Here is a 26,116-nt window from a genome sequence, read left to right as displayed (position 1 = left end):
GTACTTAACTTCCAGAAACAAAATGGACATGGTCATCATAACGAAATCAAAGCAGTAAACAAAATGGTTTTACCCACAGAGATCACTGGTGTTGGCTAACTGATCATGGTGTTCATAGGACTAAAATAGATAGGCACTCTACCTAAATGTTATCTGATTTGTATAAGTAGAAAAATTGTAGGTCTCATTACCAGAGGTAGAACTTAAATCAACACAGAAAAGAGTCTTGGCTCTCAATCAATTATCAGACTTGAGCTAGTTCACAGACCCAGTATCTCTTGAATAAAGAGGAGGGGTTCCCTTTGGAAACCCTAACATACTGCCAGAAGATCATACTGTGAATCTTCCTCCTCACCTTCCTCAAAGAAACGTGCAACCATTTACCAAGGTGACTATGCACTGGAGAAAGGGGTTAATCACTGGGATAGCTGGGCACTGGATCTGAGCTGATACTAATTCCTACAGAACTAACATACTATTGTGGTTCACTAGTTAAGGTGGGAGCTTACAGAAATCAGGAGATTGACTGAGTTTTGGCTAAGTTTCTATCACCAGTGGGCCCAGTAGGTACCTGAACCCACCTTATTTCCCTGGTTTGGAATGCAGAACTAAGAAAAGACAAATGCAGAAACTGGCACCCTATCCATACTGGTTACCTGACCCATGGAGTGGAGGATTGACAGAGGAAAACCAAATAGAAAAAAAGCAAGTGGAAGTCACTAAAATTTTACCTACCAAAATAGTAAGTCAAAAGTAATGCCACCTTTCTGGAGAGACTGCAGAGATCAGTGCCATTGGGAAGGACTTAAAAGATACAGGGATGGTGATTCCAACCACATCAGCACTCATCTCATCTACCTAGCTTGCGCAGGATACAGATGAATCTTAGGGAATGACAGTGAATTACTGTAAGCATAATTACATGTGATTCCAATTGCAGCTGCAGTTGAAGATGTAGTTCCATTGTTGGAACAGGTCAATACATTTCTCAGCAATTGGAATGAAGCTACTTCTTCCATCTTTTTAGTAAAAACTACCAAAACAATTTCCTTCAACAGTCAGGGCCAGCAATATACCTTCATAGCTTTACCTCAGAGCTATATCAACTGCAGCAGAATCTAGTCTATAGAAATCTTGATCAACTTTCCATTCCAAAAGACCTCACAAGTTCTACTTAGCTCTCTACCAAGTTGATGACAGCATTCTGACGGCTCAAGCTCCCGCAGGTCAAGTTTGGCAGGTCCTCATAGAATCACAGTGTAAACTTTTAGGGTATCAGAACAAAGCAAGTCATCCTCTACAGATAACTCTTCTCCTCTTGAGAATCAAGCTTTACACTTGCTACTGGTCCTCAGCAGATAATACATTCATGGCCACCAATTTACCATGAGACCTGAATTGCCCATCATAAAATCATTACTGTCTGATCCACCAATCCATAAATATGGGCATGCACAACAGCACTCTATCATCAAGTGAAAGTGGTCTATACAAAACTGGATTCAAACAAATCCTGAAGGCATAATTAAGTTACATGAGCAAACAGTCCAGATTCGAATGGGCCCTATGCCTGTTATATTGCCTCCCCTCTTAATCCACAACCTGAATCCATGGAAGGTTCCCTATGACCTGTTGACTAATGGAAGAAATGGGCTCAGTATATAGAAGGTTCTGTATATGCTGACTCTAATTAAAAGTAAACAGTTGCAGCACTATAACCCCACTCAAGGGTGGCCCTGAAGGACAGTGATGAAGTGAAATCCTGCCAGTAGTCAGACAAGTAATGGACCTGTCATTTCACCTGGAATGAGAAATGACCAAAAGTACAAATGTACACCAATGTGTGGGTAGGAGCTAACATTTAACAAAAATGGTCAGGGACTCGAAAAGAACACAACTGGAAAATCGGTAGCAAGGTGATATGGGCAAGAGTGTGTGGACAGACCTCTCCAAATGGGCACTGTGCCCAGAACAATCAGTAGAAGAGGATCTTAATAATCAGGAGGACAAGATGAGGCATTCTGTGGCTATTAGCTAGCATCTCTTCCCAGCCACCTTTGTCCTTACCACCTTTGTTTTCCTTAAAACAAAAGGGTCATGGCAGCAAGGATGGAGGGAATACATGGGCTCAGCAACACAGACATCCATTCACCACGACTGATAGGATTACAACCCCTGTTGTATGCAAAATCTATCAATAGCAAAGACAGTGAACCCACGATATGACACCATCTCTAGGGCCTGGTGGCAAGTTGATTATACTAAGTCACTTCCATCATGGAAGGAGCAATGTTTCATTCTTACTACAGTAGGCACTAACTCTGGGTATAGATTTTCCTTCCCTGACCATAGTATTTCTGCTGAAATCACCATCTGTGAATTTACAAGACATCTTATTCATAATTACATAATCCACATAGCATTCCTTCTAACCAGGGAACTCAATTTATAGTGAATAAAATATGGAAATGGCCTCATTTCACTAATGTTCTGTGATAAAAGTTAATAGACCAGGGGCACCTCAGTCATGGAGCATGAGACTTTTGATCTTGGGGTTGTGAGTTCAAGACCCATGTTGGGTACAGAGATTACTTAAAAATAAAATATTTAAAAAAAAAGTTAATAGACCAGTGATTTCACTTCTGGGTGTATATTTAAAAGAACTGAAAGCAAGGTCTGAAGAGATATTTCCATGTTTATAGGAGGACTATTCATAATAGCCAAAAGGTAGAAGTGATCCAAAGGTCCTCAACAGATAAACAAAATGTAAATATTATTCAGCCTCAAAAAGGAAGGATTCCTGTCACATGCTATAACATGAATGAAACTTGAGGTCCTTGTGCTAGGTGAAATAAGCCAATCACAAAAAGACCAATACTATATGATTCCACTATAAGAGGTGTCTAAAGTAGTCAAATTCATACAAACTGAAAGTAGAATGGTGGTTACTACAGGCTAAGAGTAAGGGGAGGAGGGGATACGATGGTTAGTTTTATGCATAAACTTGACTGGGACACAGATATTCAGTTACACATTTTTTCTGGGTGGGTCTATGAGGATGTTTCTGGATGAGACTGACATTTGGATCAGCAGACTGAGAAAGTAGATTACCCTCCCCAGAGCAGATGGGCCTCATCCAATCCACTGGAGGTCTGAATAGAATAAAAGGCCAAATAAGAAGGAATTCTTTCTCTCTGCCTGATTGTCTTCAAGTTGAGACATTGGTCTTCTCCTGCCTTTTGACTCAGACTTCGCCTGGAACTTACACCAGCAGCTCTCCTGGTTCTCAGCACTTCAAAATCAAACTGGGACTATACCATCAATCCTCCTGCGTCTCCAGCTTGCCAGCTGCAGGTGTTGGATTTCTTAGCCTTCATAATTGTGTGATTAATTAATGATCCCATTAGAGGATGTTGACCACTCTTACTGAAGTCACTTCCTTGGATTTTGCAAACTGAAACAACAAGCATGATGAAGTAGGCCAATTTTGGTTTGTAAGGGAGGTGAAAGAAGTAAGTGAGAAGTGGATTGGGAGGTGAGAGAAGTAAGCTAGAAGAATTTGGCAAATGACACCGAAGGAGACCTGTGTGCCGCTCTTATAAGCATCCTCAGCTTCTCAGTGACCCATAAATCTCCAGTTAAAAGGTACCAGCCATAAAATTAACAAGTCAGGAAACGACAGATGTTGGCGGAGATGCGGAGAAAGGGGAACCCTCCTACACTGTTGGTGGGAATGCAAGCTGGTGCAGCCACTCTGGAAAACAGTATGGAGGTTCCTCAAAAAGTTGAAAATAGAGCTACCATATGATCCAGCAATTGCACTACTGGGTATTTACCCCAAAGATACAAAAGTAGGGATCCGAAAGGGTACGTGCACCCCGATGTTTATAGCAGCAATGTCCACAATAGCCAAACTGTGGAAAGAGCCAAGATGTCCATCGACAGATGAATGGATAAAGAAGATGTGGTATATATATACAATGGAATATTATGCAGCCATCAAAAGGAATGAGATCTTGCCATTTGCAACGACGTGGATGGAACCGGAGGGTATTATGTTGAGCGAAATAAGTCAAACAGAGGAAGACATGTATCATATGATCTCACTGATATGAGGAATTCTTAATTGTAGGAAACAAACTGAGGGTTGCTGGAGTGGGGGGTGGGGTGGGAGGGATGGGGTGACTGGGTGATAGACACTGGGGAGGGTATGTGCTCTGGTAAGTGCTGTAAATTGTGCAAGACTGTTGAATCTCAGATCTGTACCTCTGAAACAAATAATGCAATATATGTTAAGAAAAAAAAAAAAGAAGAAGAAGAAGAAGGTAGCAGGAGGGGAAGAATGAAGGGGGAGAAATCGGAGGGGTAGACGAACCATGAGAGACGATGGACTCTGAAAAACAAACTGAGGGTTCTAGAGGGGAGGGGGGTGGGAGGATGGGTTAGCCTGGTGATGGGTATTGAGGAGGGCACATTCTGCATGGAGCACTGGGTGTTATGCACAAACAACGAATCATGGAACACTACATCTAAAACTAATGATGCAATGTATGGGGATAATATAAGAATAAAAAAATTAAAAAAAAAAAAAAAAGGTACCAGCCATGAGGTTCACAAGAACAATTAAAATTCTCAGGAAGATATCAGATCTAGACCACAGTCCTTTATTAAAGAAGTAAAGAAGGAGAGAGGAGAGGAAAAGTCCAATTTATTGTCCTGATCATCCTAAGAGCCGTCCCTGAGACTGCCCAATTCCTGGGTGATATATATATATATATACACCTAAAGGCATCAAAGGCTGTTGCTATTATTTCCCAGGGTCCTCCCCAGTAGAAAGAAAAAGAACACCTCTAGAGTATTACAAATGATTTCCTCAAGGAAGGAAAGGTTGAAGAAGGTCAGAGGGCTCTCAGTCAACATGAAAGTCAACCACCCTGAGGAGGATCCAAGACTGAGCCACAAGAAAAACTTTCTTTCAGGAACCTAAGGAAAGAAAAGTTACATTCTATATGTTTGCTAACATCCTCAGGCAGAGGTGAAACTGTATTAGAAGAAACACTCCAGGCAGAAAGGGTTCAAAGTGGGAAAGGATTTCTCCCCATACACACCCTACTAGAAGAATTTTCACCAGAAAAGAAATGAGATATGAACAGCTGTTGTGCTTCAATTTCAGTAGGAAGCAGAACTAGGAAATAAATGTCCCTGTTCAAGCAAATTGAGACTATCTTGCCCAATGATAGTAGATAATCCAGGTGGCATTTCTATGGCCCATGTAAGATTGTACATCTTTTCCACTTAAGGTCAATCTTCCTGATGACTCCGTATGGATTGCTACCCAAAAGGCTGCTATAATTTGGACTCCATGACTACCTTTATAACCTCAAAAATTAAAATGCAAATTAGACTTTTGACTTGATATTAATTCATTCACACTTTTGTTCATTAATATTCAACAAATATTTGCTGAGTGACTGCTTTATGCAAGGAATGATCTAGCTGCTTAAAGTACATTAGTAAATAAAAGGGACAAAGATCCTTGCCCTCTTGGAGCTTAGATATTGTGGGGATTAATTTTATGTGTCAACTGGACTGGGCTAAGGGATGCCCAGATAGCTGGCAAACATTTCTGGGTGTGTCTGTGAAGGTGTTTCTGAAAGAAATTAGCATTTGAATCAGTAGACTAAGTAAAGAAGATCTGCCCTCACCAGAGTGGTGAGGCAACCTATTGCCTCCCTATTCCCCCATCACAGACAAAATGGTGGAAGGAGGACAAATAATTTCTTTCTTCTTGAGCTGGATCTTCCATCTCCTCCTTCGGACCCCGGGAGCCGCGAGGTTCTCAGGTCTTTGGATTCAGACTGAATTACATCACTGGCTTTCCTGGGTCTTCAGTCTGCAGATGACAGGTCATGGGATTGCCCAGCCTCTATAACCACGGCAGCCATTCCTACATCTATCCTACTGGTTCTGTTTCTTCAGAGAATTCTGACTAACACAGATAAAATAAATGCACCGTGTAGTCTGTTAGAAATGTTGGACAGCAGCAAGTGCTTGGGGAAGAAAAAAAGTAGAGCAGAAAAGGGAAAGAGGTAGTGAGACAAGTGGCATGGGAATGAGTAGCGGGTAAGCTTCATGGAGGTGAGATCTGAGCATAGATTTTCAAAGACAAGAGAGGGGTGCCTGGCTGGCTCAGTCAGTAGAGCATGTGACTCTTGATCTCAGGGTTGTGAGTTCAAGCCCCACATTGGGGGCAGAGATGACTTAAAAAAATAAAAAAACCTTTAAAAATTTTTTTAAAATAAATAAAATAAAAAGACGAGAGAGAGAGAGAGCCATGCAGACACATCTAAGTGAGGAACTTTCCAGGTGGAAAGAATGGCCAGCACAAAGGCCCCCGAGGCAAGAGCATGCTTGGTGTGCTCAAGAAACAACAGGAGGCCAGAGGGGCCAAAACAGAGAGGTACAAGGGGACGTCAAAGGGGTGATAAAGGATAGGGGCAGACCACATTGGGTCTTGCAAGGCATTGCTAGCACTTTGGCTTCTATGCTTAGTGAAATGCAGAGCCCAAGAAGATTTAAAGCAAAGGAATAACATGCTCTCACTTGGGTTTTCCAATGATCATTCTGGTGGCTACAGAGAAAACAGACTGCAGGGGGAGCAGGGTGGAAGGAGAGAACAGTCTTGGAAGCACTAGGAAACAAGGTGTGAACTATCACACTGATCGCCCTCGAGAAAATCCCGGTAAATCCTCTAAGTAAATAAATTCCTGAAGGTCTTACACTAACTGAAACTTTGCCTCATCTGCGACATGAAGATAAGCGGGGGGGTTACTGTTGCTTCACAAACATTTACCGTGGAAGACCACCAAGGCTGAAGAAGATGGGGAAGAGAATAGCTGGCAGCTACGATCAGCTCAGGACTAAAATTCATCCAAGAAAACAATTTTCATTCATCCCATTTTAAAAAGCAAGTAAAAACAAAAACAAACAAAAAATTGCAACCATCTACCATGGATTGCTTTTCCTGAATTGGGGAGTAGATACAGAGCATATCTTGAACTGAAAGGGAGGACGAGGTAATAAAAGGAAGTAAAGCACTGTTTGCCTACTGGCCATACTGCAGAGCCGAGGATCTCTCTGGAAAACCTTTCTGGAGGTAACTGAATTAATTTTGTAACAAATTCTAAGGCGGCCCTATCATCACATGGTAATACCCCGTTCCTATTTGAAATAGACTTTTTCTCAAAAACATATATACTGTGAGATGTATACATGTTTCTATCACACAGGCACACAAGGTAAGTTAGCCTAGGGTAAGTTTTTACATGACTTTATTTGTGAGGAACAAAATATTTGTTCATCTTCGTGGAGTGAAGCCAGGCCTGACACGGCAGACAATCTTAATTGTGCAGGTTCTTCCATAAAATAGTAAGCAATGAAGCGTATTATTTATAGCCCTCCATGAAGTAATAAAACCCCACCCTGACTGTAAGCAGAAAGGGAGTCCATTAGGGTTTTACACAGCTGTCTCATGGAAGCCCAGGGCCAGAGGGAAATCGGGTCCTAAGTAGCCCAGGTGCATCAGGAAGAGAGATGGCACACTCCAAAGAGTTCATCAGAAGAGAATTTCATCAAGGTATTTCCAGAAGTGACAGGTTTTGTTAAATTATTTTAACAAACAATGTTTTGCTTGTAAAGGCTGACCTCTATAGACTGCATGATCTGGGCTCCTCTGCCCTCTGCCTCTCGGTTGGTTTTGGACAGTGAGTGCACCTGCAGGAGATTAAGAGGGTGGAAGAAGAAAGAAGGAAAAGGGAAGAAAAGAAGGTTAGGGTATTTATTTCCTCTGTTCCCCCTGCTCCAGTGCATTCCCCATTTTTCAGCAGCCATAGCTCTCGTCAGGCAGGTCCTCTTCCACAAGTGTGGCTCGTATTGGACTATGGTGACAGTGTACCCTCCACTGCATGCTGTAGGCTCAGGTGTGGTATTGGTTTCCCACTCTGGCTTGTTCTCGCGGTCTTATCCTACCTTTTTTTTTTTAAGATTTATTTATTTGAGCGAGCACGTGCACACGAGTGGGGGGAGGGGCAGAGGGCGAGCATCTCAAGCAGACTCCCCACTGAGCGCAGAGCCTGATGTGGGGCTCAATCCCATGACCCATGAGATCATGACCTGAGCCGAAACCAAGAGTCGGATGCGTAACCGACTGAACGCCCCTGTCTTATCCTACCTTATTGGTTCTCTTATCCTGTCCACATTTCCATAAATATCTTGATTACATTCTCTTCAGAGAGTGCCATCTCTTCCTGCTGGCACGCTGCCTGACACGCTTACCTGCTTGAGACCCGATTTCACTCTGGTCCTGGGCTTCCATTAAACAGATCAGAGAAGAATGTTTCTTGGTGGGTGAAAGAGTGAATAACCGGTACCATATGGAAACAAAAACCACTCTACAGCAATACAAAAATCACTAATTCACCATACAGTCCCTTTTCCAGAAACACTTTCTCTATAATATATAGGCTGTGCCTATATATGGGAAGCTAGGAGTTTAAAAAGGATGGTTACTAAAAGATGAAAAAGAAAAATTTTAAGAGTCTTTCTTCTTCTACAGGCTTAGCAATAGCCTGTGAGTTGCTTTATCAACTATTACATTCTAAAATTCAAAAGAGATGTGGCATTATTTTTATTTTTTTAAATTCAGCTCTGAAGAAACATTTAAAATAACACTGAAGTATAAGATATACTATGATAATAATTTAACAATTTTTAAAGTTCCTAACACCATTAAGCAATGACACATCTCAATAATAAAACAGTACCGTTGCAAAAGAAAATTTTATCCTCCAAAGGTTTAGCAAATATAATTGAACACTGGATTCTATATTTTTTATGTCACCCTTATACACCTTGGTTTTTCACAGTAACAAACCACGAAACACTAATGCTTTGGGTAAAAGTTTAAATTTTAAGAAAAGTTACAAGTTCATTTCATGAAATGACTGCTAAACTAGTATGAAGGATAAAAATAGACCCAAAAAAACAGATAGTAGCAAAACACACTAAATTTCTAACAGTTCACCAGCACAAATCTGCAGACCCATAAAGTAATAAGGGGCCTTGATCATATCCTTCTGCTTTTTCAAGCACAACACACTTTCTATAACTCACGCGTGCCAAATATCTGTTTGATTCCTTAAAAAAACAGAGTCCAGGAGCTCAGTGTTAAAGTGTAATGAATTTAATTTTACATGCCTTTTGAAGAGTACAACTGAGTCAGAAAACAACTAAACAATTCAAGGCTGACGGTATGGCAAAAGAAAATTGAGATAGAAAAGGAAAAGTATTTAGGTCAAAGCTACTATTACACACGTAATGGAATATACACCAAAAAAATTAAGGAAGTAGAAATCATGGAGAGTATTTGTTAACCAGCTAGTGCTTCTGATAGTTCCCCAAATAAGCCCACCTAAGATACAATTTTTGTAGTTCTTTATCTTATTAACCGTGCTAATACTAAAACCCAAACGTTTTACCTAAGCACTCTTCTCTGGAGCGTCTCTGTGTGGTAGTAGGAAGTGAAGGAGAAAACCAGCTTAGCATATTCACTGTGTTACAGGCTGTGTCCTACCCGACCTTTTGAATGCATGACCTTTAAGTTGTTGAAGGTTGCCTCAGAATTTGGCTCAGTTTGATGGAAACATCTGTTCCCCTTGCAGGTACACTGTAAGGACTTTTTTCTCAGTTGGATTCAGAACACAGCAAGTGAGCCCTTGTCTGTCCAATCATGCAGACCCCAACACTTGTAAATCAAGTTCTGCGAGGACAACAGCAGGTCCACATTCCGCCACCCTTTCTCAGCCAGCTAGGCCAACTGACTGCTGTGAGAACTGCTCTTATCATGTCATCAAATCGAAACATGTTGAGATAAGGGACTGTAAGAGGCATCTGCAGAATTCCCAAAATGTAGTGACTTTGGAACATTGACAGATGCATCTGTCATTTTATACCTTCAACTAACCTGATGTCCACTGGCCCGACACAGTAAAGCTGTCCAAGATCGATTCCAATTCTTTCACGTTATTTTCACATGTCTCTACTAGAAAGGCCTGGTGCTTCTTAGCCTTTTAATTAAGAAAACAATTACACATAATAAGGTCACGTATTATAAGAGCTGCAGATTTGTGTGAGCATATATAGCACTGTTAACAAGCTAAAAATTTCTCCATTCAAATCCATTATTAATAAACCTCCTTCTGTCTTAATCAGACCTTTTACTTAGTTTAATGTAACTCTGTATAAGGTTTCGGTAACAATATACTGACGCCTTAGTGCCTGGCACTATTTTATACGTAATAATCCTTTTTATCCTCACAGCAATCCACGAGGGAAGGGCTATTATTATCCCAACTTTACAGATAAGAAAACTGAGACAAAGAGGAATTAGGAAACACTTTAAAAGATCAAGGCTGCAGTACGTGGCAAATTGCCAGATGGTGGTCAAAAGTGCATACAGTATGACCATGCAGAAGGAACCGCAGAGGTCTACTCAGGAGGTAACGGTAGCGTAGGCTAGGATCTCGGCTGTGAAAAGGAAACGGCGAGGGGCGGGGGGGGGGGGGGCAGAATACTTAGAAGATGGAACAGCCAGGCCCTTGGTGACACTGCATTGGGTTCGACTACACTGATCGGATTAAATTGGATTAGATTTAATTGGATCAGACGGGATAGAATTGATGAGGTTGGGTAGATGCTCAGGTAAAAGGAAGAGTCAAGAGTGATCCCAAGTTTCAGGCTAGAAGAACTGGCAGATTTCAGTAGTACAGTGAGAACAATGGTGGTAGAGGTCTTATTTTGGGTGTTTTTGTTTATTTACTTCCTTGTTTTTGGCAGAGAGTACAAAATCATGAATTCTGTTTCAATCACATTCCATTGGATATACCTTTAAGACACTCAACGTACCAGCACAATGCAAGGCAAATAAGAGGTCCAAAATAAATATATTCGAATTAACAAAGAACAAATAAAATAGAAAAATATGGGAGGCAGCTGGACATAATGGTACAAAGCTCAGAAGAGAAGTCAGGAATGGGTTTGGGCATCACCTACAGATACTACCCGAGGCTTGCCTGGAGAGCATTTGGCAGGAAGAGAAAAGAGCCTAGGACAAGGCCTTAGGGAACTCCAGAGCGCAACTAATGAATCATTGAACACTACATCAAAAACTAATGATGCACCACCACATGGTGGCTAACTGAATATAATTTTTAAAAAGTTAGAAAAGAAAAAACCAGCAAGGCAGATTGAAAAAAGAGGAAGAAAAACAGAAAAGTATAGTGTCATGAAAACCGAGAACACTTGAAGGACAGAATTGTCAATTATGTCAATGTCACAGAATATTCGAGCAAAATGGAGACTAAGAAGTATTCAATGGACTTAGAGGTCGTTGGTGACCTTGATGAAATCTGTTATAACTCAGACTGGAATAGGTTGAAGAAACAGTAAGCCTGAATTTTTTTTTGTCCTAATTGAGTGAGAGATAAGTCAGTGGAAATAGGAAGTTTAGACAACCCCTTCCTGGTAAGAAGGGAAGGAGAAATAAAGGGAAGTAACTGGAAAGAAGGATGAGGTTGAAGAAGAGTTTTGCTTTGTTTTTTTTTAGTACATGAGAAACTCAAATGTATTTCAAAGTTGATGAGGTGGGGGCACCTGGGTGGCTCAGTCAGTCAAGCGTCTGCCTTTGGCTCAGATCATGATCCTGCGGTCCTGGGATCAAGTCCTGCATCAGGCTCTCTGCTTGGCGAGGAGCCTGCTTCTCCCTCTCCCTCTGCTTGTCGCTCCCCCTGCTTGTGTGCACTCGCTCACTCTCTCTCTCTCTCTCTCTCTCTCTGTCAAATTAATTAATTAATTATCTCTAAAAGCCGATGAGGTGAAAGCACTAGTGAAAGAGTACTTACAGATCCAGGAGAAATGGGAGAAGAGATAATACAGGACAAAATTATATCCTTAAAACATATAAAATGAATAAGGCTCTCTTAGATGTCTGTTCTACGATCACATTTTTCAGAAAAGCTATCCACTTCACCTCCCTAACGATATCAATTCTATTAGATTCTTCGCAGCAATTATCACAGTCATGGTTCTACATGTATTTGAATCGGTCTTTTGTTAGTGTCCATCTCATATAATTTAAGCTCCATGAGGGGAGATATGGTGGGGTTTTTGTCCTCCTCAGTGTATTCTCAGAACCTAGCCAATACCGAGTATCAAAAGCAATAGTTAAATCACAGCTTTTATATAAAACGAGTATCAAAAGCAGTAGTTAAATCACAGTTTTTATATAAAATACATAGTACATATGTATAATTTTGAATTCAAATAGGATCATAATATACATGCTGCTAGATAATTTACTTTTCTATTCTTATTCTGCCTTTGACATCGTTCCACATCATATTTTTTGGTTTCATAGTACTCCATTGTTTAGATGTACCATTAATTAATTTAACCAGTCCACTACTGTTAAAATTTCCAGTATTTTTTGCTATTAGTGATAATAGTACAATAAACATTCTTGTATGTGTGCTCGTATATCTTTGCATAAACATGCAAGCATACCTACTCAATAAAATGTTAGAAATAGATCTGATGGGTAAAAGGGTATGTACACCTATTTTCAGACAATTATTACCAAATTGCTCTCCAAAGAGTCCTACCAATGTACACTACCACATACAGTATAAGTACTTATTTCTCACTATCTTCCCAATGGTAAGCATTAGCAACTTATTTTAATGTGCATTTTTTTAATTTTAACTAAGACTAAGGATCTTTCCATATGTTGACTAGCCACCTGAACCTTTTCTCCTGTGAACACCTTTTCACATCACCTGCCCATTTTTACACTACATTGTCTGTATTAACCTTAGTGATTTACAATAGTCCTTTCTAAATTATGGAAAAAATCCCTTTGTCATACATGTTGCAAATCATTATTGCCAATTTGTCACTCGCCTTCTAACTATATTCATAAAAACAAAATTGAATTTTTTTAAGTGACCAAATTTATCAATAATTTGTTTTGGAACTTCTAGATTTTGTGTCAGACTTTCTTTACTCCAAGATTATAAAATACTTAATTCTCTTTTTCTTCCAGTGCTTTTTCACCTTTTTTTTTATGGTTCTTTGATCAATCTAGAATTTGTTTAATATAAGCAATATGGCAGGGACTTAGTTATATTATTTCCTCTTATGTATATCCAGTTATGTGAAAACTCTGGGATAATTTACATCTCTAAAACACTGATTTGGGGGCGCCTGGGTGGCTCAGGTGGTTAAGCGTCTGCCTTTGGCTCAGGTCATGATTCCAGGGTCCTGGGATCAAGCCCCGCATCGGGCTCTCTGCTCAGGGAGGTGGGGGGTTGCTTCTCCCTCTGCAGCTCCCCCTGCTTGTGCTCTCTTGCTCTCTCTCTCTCTCTCAAATAAATAAATAAAATCTTTAAAAAAAATAAAACACTGATTTGGCATACTGTGATATTTTGATTTATAGTAAGAAATATAGATCTGGTCTTCATCCATGGTTCCTGGCACATAGCTCCTAAAACCCTTGTAATTTCCTTTCTAAGAGCCACAAGTCCATCTTTTATTATAATATTTAGTTTTGTTCCCAGTTCCTGAAATAACTTCAGAGTCATAAAGGTGAAAGGGATGTCTTTTGTTATTCACAGCAATCTCCTTTAACCACACCTCACTTTATGTTAATACCCGAGAGGGCAGTGGGTCCATGGGCATGCACACAGCCTGACAGACTGTTAGGGATGACTGTAGTATGTTATTTAAGGTTCAGTCAGTCTTTGGTTGTGTGTAAGGCCTTTGTGCCAGTGAGATTTCCACTCTGTTGATGCATCTGCATGTAGCTTGGGGCATGCTTTCAGGTCTGCCCCACATCCTGCTTTGATTGCTCCTGAATGGATGCAGCCTACCACATGCACATAGCCTTCCCAACCCCCCACTCAACTGTGACCCCGTGAGGGCTCCTCTTGGCTGTCTCTTTCTCTAGTTTTCTCTTTTAAACTTCTAGCTTCCTGGTTATTTTATTCTATCATAGGGGTACCAGGTTTCTCTTAATTGTTCTTCACCAAGATTTGTCTTGTTTTCCACAATGCCCTTCAATGTGTTCACTCTCTAGTCCAAGTAAGCTCAGTCTCCTAAAGCAGAGGAGACTCTTTCCCCTTAAAACCAGCCTGCCTTTCCTCCTGGGCAGAACACTTATGCCACCCAAGTCCAAACTTGGGGGTGGAGACCCACTTTTTCCACAGCAACAATTCTGTTCTCTAAGTAGCCATTGGGGGGTTGCAATCCCTGGTCTTCTGGGACAGGAGCAGTTGGCCCCAATTTTCTTGGCCTGCCAAGACTGGGGTAGAGCTTCTACATTACAAGTGAGGTCTGGGTGGAGGAAGAGCAATCTGGTCCTCTCACCCAGGCCTGCCTGGAATAGAATTGCTGCAACACAGGGCTCTAAGGATTGAGATATTCCAGCAGTTTGCCTCTCCCAGGAAGAAAACATAGCCCCAGCCTGAAAGCCAAGGAGAGAGGAAGCGCCCATCTTCTTGGCTACAGCCGCCCAGGGTACAGCTTCTGTAACAGGGAGCAGGGTGCAAAGGGGATTATGGAACAGAACATCACTCAAATGCCACAGATTCTCACAGCTCTTACTGAAAATTAGAGAAGTCTCTGCTCAGATCTTTTGTCCATTTTTCAAGTGGATTTTATTATTAAATTATAAGAGGTCTTCATATATCTTGGATAAAATTCCTTTATCAGATACATGATCTGCAAATATTTTCTCTCATTCTGTGAGCTGTCTTTTTATTTTTCTGATGCTGTCCTTTAAAGTCTTTTAATTTTGATGATTAGTAGATTTACTTAAATGATATTTTCTCCTTTGCCCTTGGGACAATTTCCAGAGCTTTATATGATTGTTGTTGTTGTTTTTAATTCTTCATCAGTGAAATTATTGTTTTGCTAGGTAGAGAGTTCACCAAGTTCCTTATACCATCATTCCAGAGGTTCTTCCTTACAATATGTTTTAATATCCTAAAGGTTTAGTGTCCTAGGTCTTCTTATTCAGTATTTTCCTAGTATTATCATATAATTATATCTCCAAAAGAACACCAGCATCATATTCACAAGTTACATGCAAACTCACACACACAAAAATTCCCCTCCGTTACTTCAATATATATATATATATATATATATATATATATATACTATCTTTAATTCTCCTCAAAAACCCTGCACAGTCAAGATTATTAGCACAAATGAGCAAACAGATTCAGAAGGATAATATGACTAAAGGTCACACAACTATTATGAGATAGGGCTGGGAATGAAACCCAGATCAATCTGTCTCCAAAATATATGTCGAATGAGGCTAAGTCTTCATTAATATCAAAGGATTAAAAATTTACAGAAATATAAATGTAAAAAGCCAGACAAATCACGTACTTGGAGTGAGCTTAAGAAAAGCGTTCAGTTAAATTTCTAGTCAACAATAATTCTTCTCAAGTATAGGGCTCAATCCTGACTAAAAGATGAGTTATAATTTCAACACTATTACAGTTTAAAACCAAATTTCAGGGCACCTGGGTGGCTCAATCATTAAGCGTCTGCCTTCGCCTCAGGTCATGATCCCAGGGTCCTGGGATCGAGCCCCACACTGGGTTCCCTGCTGAGCGAGAAGCCTGCTTCTCCCTCCCCTACTCTCCCTGCTTGTGTTCCCCCTCTCGCTGTGTCTCTCTCTGTCAAATAAACAAATAAAATCTTTAAAAAATAAATAAATTTTTTTAAAAATTAAAAAAAATAAAGCAAATTCCATGTCAAATTAGCCAGGAAACACTAACTAATGTAAAATTTTTCAAAAAAATAAAGAAGAGGTTTGAATGACAAGGCTTAAAAAGAATTAACTAACCTAAAAGTTGTTATTATATTCATAATTAGCAGTATTATAATTTTCTACAAAGATATCTGGCTAATAGTCTTTTTTTTTTTTTAAAGATTTTATTTATTTATTTGACAGAGAGAGACACAGCGAGAGAGGGAACACAAGCAGGGGGAGTGGGAGAAGGAGAAGGAGGCTTCCCGCCGAGCAGGGAGCCCGATGCGGGGCTCGATCCCAGGACCCTGGGATCATGACCCGAGCTGAAGGCAGACGCTTAATGACTGAGCCACCCAGGCGCCCCTGGCTAATAGTCTTTTAATACAGATTCGACGAAGATTTAATAACTAGGTTTATTAACCAACTACTGACAAGAAAAACTGTCATTGTTTTACAGTTGACAATTTTTCTTCCCAATAAATCGTTTTGGCTTATAAATGAAGCTTTCACTCTTCATTCATATAGCAAAAGTGATTTGACTTTTCTGAAATGTGGATTGCACTCATATTTAAATTTTATTCCCAAAGCTGTTAGTTCTCTTAATAGTTCTTTGATGTGCAAAAAAATTCTAGAATGAAAACAGAATTTATCTGCTTGTTTAACAGTAAACAAACTGTTGGGTTGAAAAGAAAGTGCCAAGCAAGCACAAAATACTAAGTTTCTAATTTTTGATTAACATATTTATCATCTGACATAAAGAGTAGGTTTAGGTTAAATGTTACATTGTTGATTTAAGAAATTCTATAATTCTAAACATCCACAGAAGTTTAAAAGGCAAAACTATAGGATAAGGGGCGCTTGGCTGGCTCAATTGGTTAGGCAACCAACTTTTGATTTTGGCTCAGGTCATGATCTCAGGGTCTTGGAGCTGAATTCCCGGAGCCCCAAGTTGGGCTCTGCGCTCAGCAGGGAGTCTGCTAGAGATTCTCTCTCTCTCCCTCTCTCTCCCCTGCCCCTCCCCCACTCATCCTCTCTCTCTCTCTCTCTCTCCCCCCCCCCCCCATAAAAATAAATAAATAAATCTTTCAAAAAAAAAAAACCTGTAGGATAAAAGGACCCACTTCTTTTTGCCTTGGACATAATCCACATGAAGAGTTTTTACACTAGCAATAAAAGCCTCTTTATGCTCTGTTGGGTAACCAGATGATGTTTAGATTAACATTTATTGATTACTCGCCATGAACCAAGGACTGCTTTAGATGTCATAATGAATCTACAACCAGTGTAGACAGGGGACTAAAAATATAAAAATATTCAAAGAAAGTACAGGAAAATGTGTGACTGACAGACCTTAATGTATTTTAAGAGGAGTCAAGGTTGTTTATAAAATACCTTCAACCAGAAAGCACAATGAGATGACAAAGACCTACATTATATTTCCACCCTGGTACTCCATATCTCACACACTGCTAAAATGAATGAATTTCTGGCTTAATCTAATGTGTCATTCTCTTTGTTTCTTTCATATCTTTCTTTGACCCTACAAAGACACATCCCTCACTTTTTTACTAACCATGCATGAATATCACAAATGGATATGCATGTAAATAAAAATTTCTAAAACCAGCTCTTGAAAAAATATATAAAAAGATTATGCAAATATTCCTATCTAGAAATTGGCAAATGGGCGCTGCTGATCTGCAGTGGAAAAAGTTGACTCAAGCCCTAAATAACAGTAAAAGTAGTTAAGGGACACTGCTAATAAGGTTAAAAAGAGTAGAAAAAAAAAAAAAGTAAAAAAATAAATACTTTTATTTAATCAGTAAGTTTTTTAAATGAAATTTGCACTTTAAACATAGGTTGAACTTTTGTAGCAGTGATACATAATCCTTATAATTTCTGAACATTTTTTAACTCAAGTAAGCTTTAAAATCTTTGATTCAAATATATTTTAAGCCATTATGAAGGAATTCTGAGTAAAAATGGGGGAGCATCAGAACCTACAATCAGCATCACATACTTGGTCTCACCTTTTCATCATATCTTCCACCTAAAAACCATTACATACTCAGTGCATTTGTAGGACACAAGGAGTCTGCTCGGCTGAACTGAATTTGATCTGGTCAGCTTTCATGGTCATCCCTATCTGCAGCTTCCCTCAATCCTATTAATGATAACTAGTATCTCTTACTTCTTCATAAAAGTTTACTATTTCTTTCCCTCCTTGTTTTGCTTGCCTATGCTCCTTCCATGGATGTCAGTATTCTGTGGTCCCAACTGCTCATTTCATAAGATGAAATGCCATCCTCCCTTATGTGGCTTTACAATTAGTTTATTTTTCTATAGATGCTATTCTCCAGTCTGAATATGGACCTTGACAGATAAACATCTCTTTCTCTATTTCTCTCCCTGTCTCTGTCTCTCTCTTTCACACACACACACACACACACACACACACTTTATTTTTTTCCAGGTCAAAGATGAGATTGAATATTCAAAACTTAATCATTTATATAAGAATAAATTTCAAAAAAAGAGGAAAAAAATAAATTTCAAAAAGCTTACTAAAAAAGACTTATGCCCACATTATAAATTTAGAAAGCCAGCCATATAATGAACATTTAAACACACAGATACACATATACACACTTGGTGAGTACTATTTAATAGTTATAAATTTTTAAGGGCCACTAAGAAAGACAGAAAGTGATTTTTATATTAGCAAAAACAATGTTCATATACAAATACTACTCCTATTCTGGAGGAATCAATTATTTTTTAGTAAAAAATCAGAACAGAATATTTATTAGCCTATAAGTTTTGAATACCTCCTGCAAAATCAGAGACATGTTATTCTAAAGCAAATCTAACAGATCATTTGAAGCAAAAATATTATCAAGAAACATTAACTTTACCACAAAGTACAGCAATCAAAGTGCTTTCCAAAATCTTATCTAATGCTAGCAATCATTGTATTATATAATCAGTTAAACCCCCAAAGTATAGGGAGAAAACATACACTTGACCATTTTCAATCACAAGTTCTTTAGAGAATAAAATATTCTTTGAACAAAACCTCATGAGAACTAGAATTCCCTTTTCAATATATGGTCTCTCCTAGAGCTGTAACTAAATATTACTGAGTGGCAGAAAAACAAATCTCAAGAAATGATGGACTTAAAAAAATTTCATTGTAGAAAGCACAAAGCAAATCCTAATAATACCAATTTTAAAATGATAGCTCCCCTGCTTCGAGAGAAGCAAATATAAATACTCACAGTAATGACTAAAAGACCCAACTGGATATGTTGAGCCTCTGATGGACTTTAATAAGCATAATCACTAAGCAACTTAAATTAGAAAGTCAGTTTTATTTAGTAGTTGATTAAATCATTATTAAATTCATAGATTGTGAAATTAATAGTTCAATTTTAATCAAAACTTTTTAAAGTCAAATTCGATAGTGTATAACACAGAACACAAAACTAATTTTGTTAAATCTTTAGATGTCCTCTATTTAAATTCTATTAATTATGGCATTAAATATAATAACAACATACCATTCATTTACCAATCATATCTTTCAAACCCATACATTGAATAGGAGATTTTTCATTAATATAAAAGTAAAATTAAAGTCATCTGGGGGCACCTGGGTGGCTCAGTCAGCTAAGTGTCTGCCTTCGGCTCAGGTCATGAACTCAGGGTCCTGGGATCGAGCCCAGTGTGGGGCTTCCTGCTCAGCAGGGAGTCTGCTTCTCCCTCTCCCTCTGCTCCACCCCAATGCTTGTGCTCTCTCCCTCCCTGTCTCTCTCTCTCTCAAATAAATAAATAAAATCTTTAAAATATAATAAAATAAAGGGGGGAAATCGGAGGGGGAGACGAACCATGAGAGACTATGGACTCTGAGAAACTGAGGGTTCTAGAGGGGAGGGGGGTGGAGGGATGGGTTAGCCTGGTGATGGGTATTAAAGAGGGCACGTACTGAATGGAGCACTGGGTGTTTACGCAAACAATGAATCAGGGAACACTACATCTAAAACTAATGATGTAATGTATGGGGATTAACATAACATAATAAAATAAAATTTAAAAAAAATTTTACAGGTTGTAAGATCAGACACACACACACACACAAAATATAATAAAATTTTAAAAAGCCATCTGGGTTTATATTTCTTAAATACCAACAAAGGACTCAACATACTCAGTTTGGACCTTTCCAAAATTGTGTTCTATATTTGTATTATATCTCCCAAAACAGGGGAGCTATCACTTTCCAACTGGTTTATTAACACTTCATGTATCCTGACCCCCTCCAGCTCTAAAAAGCTTAGTTACACACTTAGTTATACTAAGTTATACAACTATTATTTTTAAGTCTCAAAACTTCCTGAAGTCTTTGCATATTATTAATAACCCCATGATCTCACTAGTAAACCTACAGAGGAAAGTGGCTTTAATTTTCTCTTGCAATGCAACAGAGAAAATAAAGACTAAGACTTGAATAATGACCATGAACATGACCTAGACTGGAAAACAATCTGTTACCTCAAAGGGAGAGAAAAATTATCCATAGGTAATTTATGCTTCCCAACTATATTCTATAAAATGCTTAAACTAGGGGCGCCTGGGTGGCTCAGTCGTTAAGCGTCTGCCTTCGGCTCAGGTCATGATCCCAGGGTCCTGGGATCGAGCCCCACATCGGGCTCCCTGCTCTGCGGGAAGCCTGCTTCTCCCTCTCCCACTCCCCCTGCTTGTGTTCCCTCTCTCACTGTGTATCTCTCTGTCAAATAAATAAATAAAATCTTTAAAAAAAAAATGCTTAAACTATTATGTTCAAAAGACATATAACTGTGGGAAATACACACTGAAGTACATGGGATCGTGAGATGTCATTAAAACAGTTTCATTTCCAAAAGCAAAAGGTAAAATCTTCCTCTTAAGTCATTTTCTCTTCAGTCAAAACCAATTATGAATTCAAAGCAAATATAATAATAGCCAGCTTTAAGGATACAAAATTAGAAAAACTCGATTTTTTTATGGTTCCAAATTTTTAATTTGACAGATTTCTCTTTTGAGAAAAATTTTTGAAAAACTTTCCCCCCACCCCAAAGCCACTAATCTATTGGAAAAAAAAACAATAAAGGATATGTACAAGAAAAATATATTTAGGAAAAGTGCTAGATGAATTTTTTATAAAAAAAAAAAACACTGTACTTACTATGTAAAGTAACAGTATTTTCATTAAATAAAATTTCATTAAATAATTCTTAAATTTCATATTATGGCCAGGTAAAGTGATAGAGAACAACAGTTCTAATCAGAAAACAGAACAAGTTAGAAAGCTCATTATAGGGAATGGGGGGAAAAAAGAGGAGCAAAAGAAACAAAGATGGAAGAAAATAAGACATAAAGCTATGGATTTAAGAGACATGAAAAATAGGAAAGTATAGTTAGGTTAAAGCATATAAAACTGTAGAACACTTAGGTACAACCTGAATCATCAGCTCTTCAGCAAGGAACTATTATTCACGGATCTGCAACATCCATCAAGCTTTGCAGAAACAATTAGTCTTCAATCTTCCACACTATGATCAGAACAATAGTGCTTCATAGGATGAGGCCCAAACAAGCCAACAGAGGTTGCCCATGAGCTGCAACTTGCCTTATTTCAGTCAGACCAATGTGCCAAATCGTAAAAGTTGAAAAAGAAAAACCTATTAGCACCAAGTGAAATTTTTTCATCACCAAGCACAGTACCCTCCATGGTGAATTAAGCCAATCTTCTTTTATTTGTATCTAGTCACTGGAATGCTAGAAGGCCAAATTAGGATGAATTCATGCAACCTATATTGGTGACTGTCTCCCCTGTGGCATTCTTAGTTATAACTCTGGCTAACTTTCCAAATACAGGGTCTATAAGAAAGAAGACCAAATCCGTGACTCAGCTCAGTGGCTCTGACATGTTTTTCTCCACCACTGATTCACCTCCTGAGCCAGGAGTCAAGAGGTAGGATAGCCCGTGAAATTTAGGGCAGCACCTAAGAGTGGACAGGCAATGAACAGAGAGCCCAAACTTCCTAAAACTCCACATCCAAAATACTCAAACTACAAATGCAACCAAACAGTGAACAATAGTACCAGTCCCTGAATCAGAACACATTGAGTATCTTGGGTTGGATGAAGACCACATATAACATTAGATCATTTGAAAGGGATAGAGTTTAATTTGTAACCCATCACCACCTTTCCATCTGGGCAGCAGTGATTTGACCACCACTTCCTAATATAACCTGGAGTGTCCATCTTTTTTTGACAGGAGAAAAAATACTCGTTTTCTTCAATAACTGATATCACTAAGAGTTGAAAGTGAAGTAGCCAAGTCTCTGCAGAAGGGATTCATGTGGGGATAAGACAAAGAAGACACGGGGTGTTACTCTAGATGCCATGCCCTCCCTCTTGGGATTCCCAGCAAACTGCAGAATAGCAGTGTGCTGCATCAACCAAATACATGCATCCAATGAATGTTTATGGGGGCAAGCACTATAGTGGAATCTTCATTGTATGTACAATGAATTACATTAACCTCAATGCATTCACAATCTCTTGGGAGAGATAATACACGTCAGATTTGGGTGAGTGTTACGCTAAACTATGATGAAGATGCTAACTAAGTATGAAAGAAACACAAAGTTGGGGGGGCAACTGGGTGGCTCAATCAGTTAGGTGTCTGCCTTTGGCTCAGGTCATGATCTCAGGGTCCTGGGACTGAGCCCCATGTCAGGCTCCCTGCTCAGTGGGGTGTCTGCTTCTCCCTCTCCCTCTGCCCCTCTCCCCCAATTGCGCTCTCTCTCTCTCTCTGCTCTCAAATAAATAAAACCTTTAAAAATTTTTTTTAAAAAGAAACACAAAGTTGGGAAAAGGCAAAATTCTGACTAGGAGGATGGGAGAGTGGGGAAAGAGGGAATCATGGAAGGCTTCACAGATTGCAAGCTGTCAGAGTGGGGCATTATAGGATACATAGGAGTTTACTAATGGAACAAAAGAAAAGGAGCAGTTCAGTCCATGTGGGTCAAAAACATGAACAGCCTGAACGAAAGCAAGAAGATACGAAAATATACAATGTGTTTAGGAAGCCAAGAGTACCCTAGGGGGCTGAAGCAAGAGAGAGGACAGTAGACACAGAAGAAGCTGGAAGAATTAACATGAAGCCACAAAGAAAGGGGCCTTAGATTATATGGCAAGAAGCTGAACTTCATTCTGAAAACAACAAGGAGACATTGATGGTTGTTTAATAAAGTGAGGATGACAAGATCAGATCAATATCTCAGGAAGACAAATGTGCTGATGGTATGAAAGCTGGATGATTGGGGAATGGAAACAAAATGATCAGGTACAAAATGACTACAAAAGGGAGTCTTTGAAATCATTAGATCTATTGATTATAAACCCTGATCTCCCTCTCACCTAGGTAACAATGCACAAAGAAAGAAAGAAAGGAAGGAAGGAAGGAAGGAAGGAAGGAAGGAAGGGAAGGAAGGGAAGGAAGGGAAGGAAGGGAAGGAAGGAAGGAAGGAAGGAAGGAAGGAAGGAAGGAAGGAAGGAAGGAAGGAAGGAAGGAAGGAAGGAAGGAAGGAAAGAAGGAAAGAAGGAAAGAAGGAAAGAAAGAAAGAAAGAAAGAAAGAAAGAAAGAAAGAAAGAAAGAAAGAAAAAGAGGAAGGAAGGAAAGAAAACCCCTGAATAAATTCTAAAAGAGTCTATAATTGAGTTTTCACTAATTCAATTAGTTTTCCCGATTTTTCTAAAGAGGAGAGGTTTTACTACATACAATTTGTTGTAATCAGCATCTCTGGTTTTGAAATTTTACATCAATGGCACTAAAATTACTTTCATGCTATTATCTCATGGCATGTAGTGGGGGGAGGGGGGATCCTGTTAAACATCAAATTTGACCCAATAAAGTAATTGCCATAGGGTTTTCTTCTTTATCCTTACCATTACAAGTTCTTCCTGTAATTCACTGCAACTTTTTTCATTATACTGGAGTCTCTTTGAAAGGTCTATAATTATTTTCTTCTGTTCGTCGATCTCTTCATTTAGTTTCTTGTTTTTGGAGACATACTCTCTTTCTAATCTGAAAAAAAGTGTTAGAGCAGATTTTTCAAATATGGTTTTATAAGTCCTATTATAATGCTTTAACGTGACTGGCAGATGTATTATCTATCATGTTTTTGTGCCAAAGGCCACCTCTCATTTTTTTCAAACAAAAAGGATTGCATAGTCTTAAATGGAAGACTTTAAAGGAATAATACCTCACCCATTTCATTAGCAGATATTTTACTACGCCCAAGGTTATAAACAAAATCTATTTGGTTAGTGTTGATTTGGTCTCACCATTATTTTTGATGAACAAAACCCACCCACCATAGTTCAATTAGCTCAGAAACTGCCTCAAGACAGAAAACAGTTTCTATCAAACAATTTTCAAATTAAACTATAACATTAGAAACGGAACAAATGTTTTATTCCTGAATGTCCATGCAAGTGGAACTAATGTGATGGAGAATGGAAAATCCAAAAGAAAGAATCATCAAAAATCATTCACATTCACTGTGAAAACACATGAAATTCTTCACTTTTTGGGTTTCTTTTCAAGTTTTTATTTAAATTCCACTTAGTTAACATACAGTGTAGTATTAGTTTCAGGTGTAGAATTTAGTGATTCATCACTTCCATACAATACCCAGTGCTCATCACAAGTGCTTTCCTTAATGCCCATCACGCATTTAATCCATTCCCCTGCCCACCTCCGCCTCCCACCAGGAACCTTCAGTTTGTTCTCTATGGTTAAGAGTCTCTTATGGTTTGTCTCCCTCTCTTTTTTTCCCCCTATGTTCATCTGTTTTGTTTCTTAAATTCTACACATAAATGAAATCATATGGGGCACCTGGTGGCACTGTAGGTTGAGCGTCTGACTCTTGGTTTCAGCTCAGGTCGTGATCTCAGGGTTGTGAGATCGAGCCCCACATCCGGTTCCATACTCAGCACAGAGTCTGCTTGAGATTCTCTCTCCCTCCCCCTCTGCCCCTCCCATTCATGCATGCTCTCGCTCTCGCTCTCTCTCTCTCTCAAATAAATAATCTTTTTTTAAAAAAAGAAAAAGAAGTTGCTACAGACGATGTCAAAGAGGTGACTATATTCTCCTCTAGGATTTTGATGGTTTCCTGTCTCACTTTTAAGTCTTACATCCATTTTTAATTTATTTTTGTGTATGGTGTAAGAATGTGGTCCAGTTTTATTCTTTTGCATGTTGCTGTCCAGTTTTCCCAACACCATTTGTTGAAGAGACTATCTTTTTCTCATTGGATTTTCTTTCCTGCTTTGTCAAAGATTTGTTGACCATCCAGTTGTGGGTTTTCTATTTCCGGGTTTCTGGGTTTTCTATTCTGTTCCATTGATTTATGTCTGTTTTGGAGCCAGTACCACACTGTCTTGATCCCCATAGCTTTTTAATATAACTTCAAGTCCAGAGTTGTGATGCCCCCAGTTCTACTTCTCTTTTTCAAGATTTCTTTGACTATTCGGGGTCTTTTTTGATTCCATAGAAATTTTAGGATTGTTTGTTCTAGCTCTGTGAAAAATGCTGGTGGTATTTTGGTAGGGATTATATTAAATGTGTAGATTTCTTTGGGTAGGATAGACATTTTAACAATATTTGTTCTTTCAATCCATGAGAAGTGGAATGTTTTTCCATTTCTTTGTGTCATCTTTGATTTCTGTCTTAAGTGTTTTACAGTTTTCAAAGTTCATTAAGTTTAATCCTAGGTATCTTATGGTTTTTGGTGCAATTGTAAATGGGATCGATTTCTCGATTTTTCTTTCTGCTGCTTCATTATTGGTGTATAGAAATGCAACAGATTTCTGAATGTTGATTTTATATCCTGAGACTTTACTGAATTCGTGTACCAGTTCTAGCAATTTTTTGGTGGAGTCTTTCAGGTTTTCTACATAGAGTATCATGTTATCTGTAAAGAGTGAATGTTTGACTTTCTTCCTTGCCGATTTGGATGCCTTTTATTTCTTTTTATTGTCTGAAGGCTGAAGCTAGGACTTCCAGTGAAAGAAGTGGTTAGATTAAATAACAGTGATAAGAATGTACATACCTATCTTGTTCCTGACCATATAGGAAAAGCTCTCAGTTTTTCCCCACTGAGGATGATATTAGCTGTGGGT

The 26,116-nt window shown here is 38.8% G+C and overlaps 1 protein-coding gene across 1 annotated transcript in view; it reads right to left on the bottom strand.

The window, feature by feature from the left end:
• The window catches only part of CCDC171 (coiled-coil domain containing 171), a 310,199-nt gene that overhangs the window by 199,263 nt on the left and 84,820 nt on the right, over positions 1-26,116 (bottom strand). Inside the window, exons 9-10 of the mRNA XM_044920762.1 lie at positions 23,879-24,017; positions 10,022-10,124 (exon numbers count right to left, since the gene is read on the bottom strand). Coding sequence (XP_044776697.1) covers positions 10,022-10,124; positions 23,879-24,017 — 242 coding nt within the window. The remainder of the gene's footprint in view (positions 1-10,021; positions 10,125-23,878; positions 24,018-26,116) is intronic.

The sequence above is a fragment of the Neomonachus schauinslandi genome, chromosome 13, assembly GCF_002201575.2.
Source record: "Neomonachus schauinslandi chromosome 13, ASM220157v2, whole genome shotgun sequence".
NCBI classification, from domain to species: Eukaryota; Metazoa; Chordata; class Mammalia; order Carnivora; family Phocidae; genus Neomonachus; species Neomonachus schauinslandi.
This window is presented reverse-complemented; position numbering and strand designations above follow the sequence as displayed.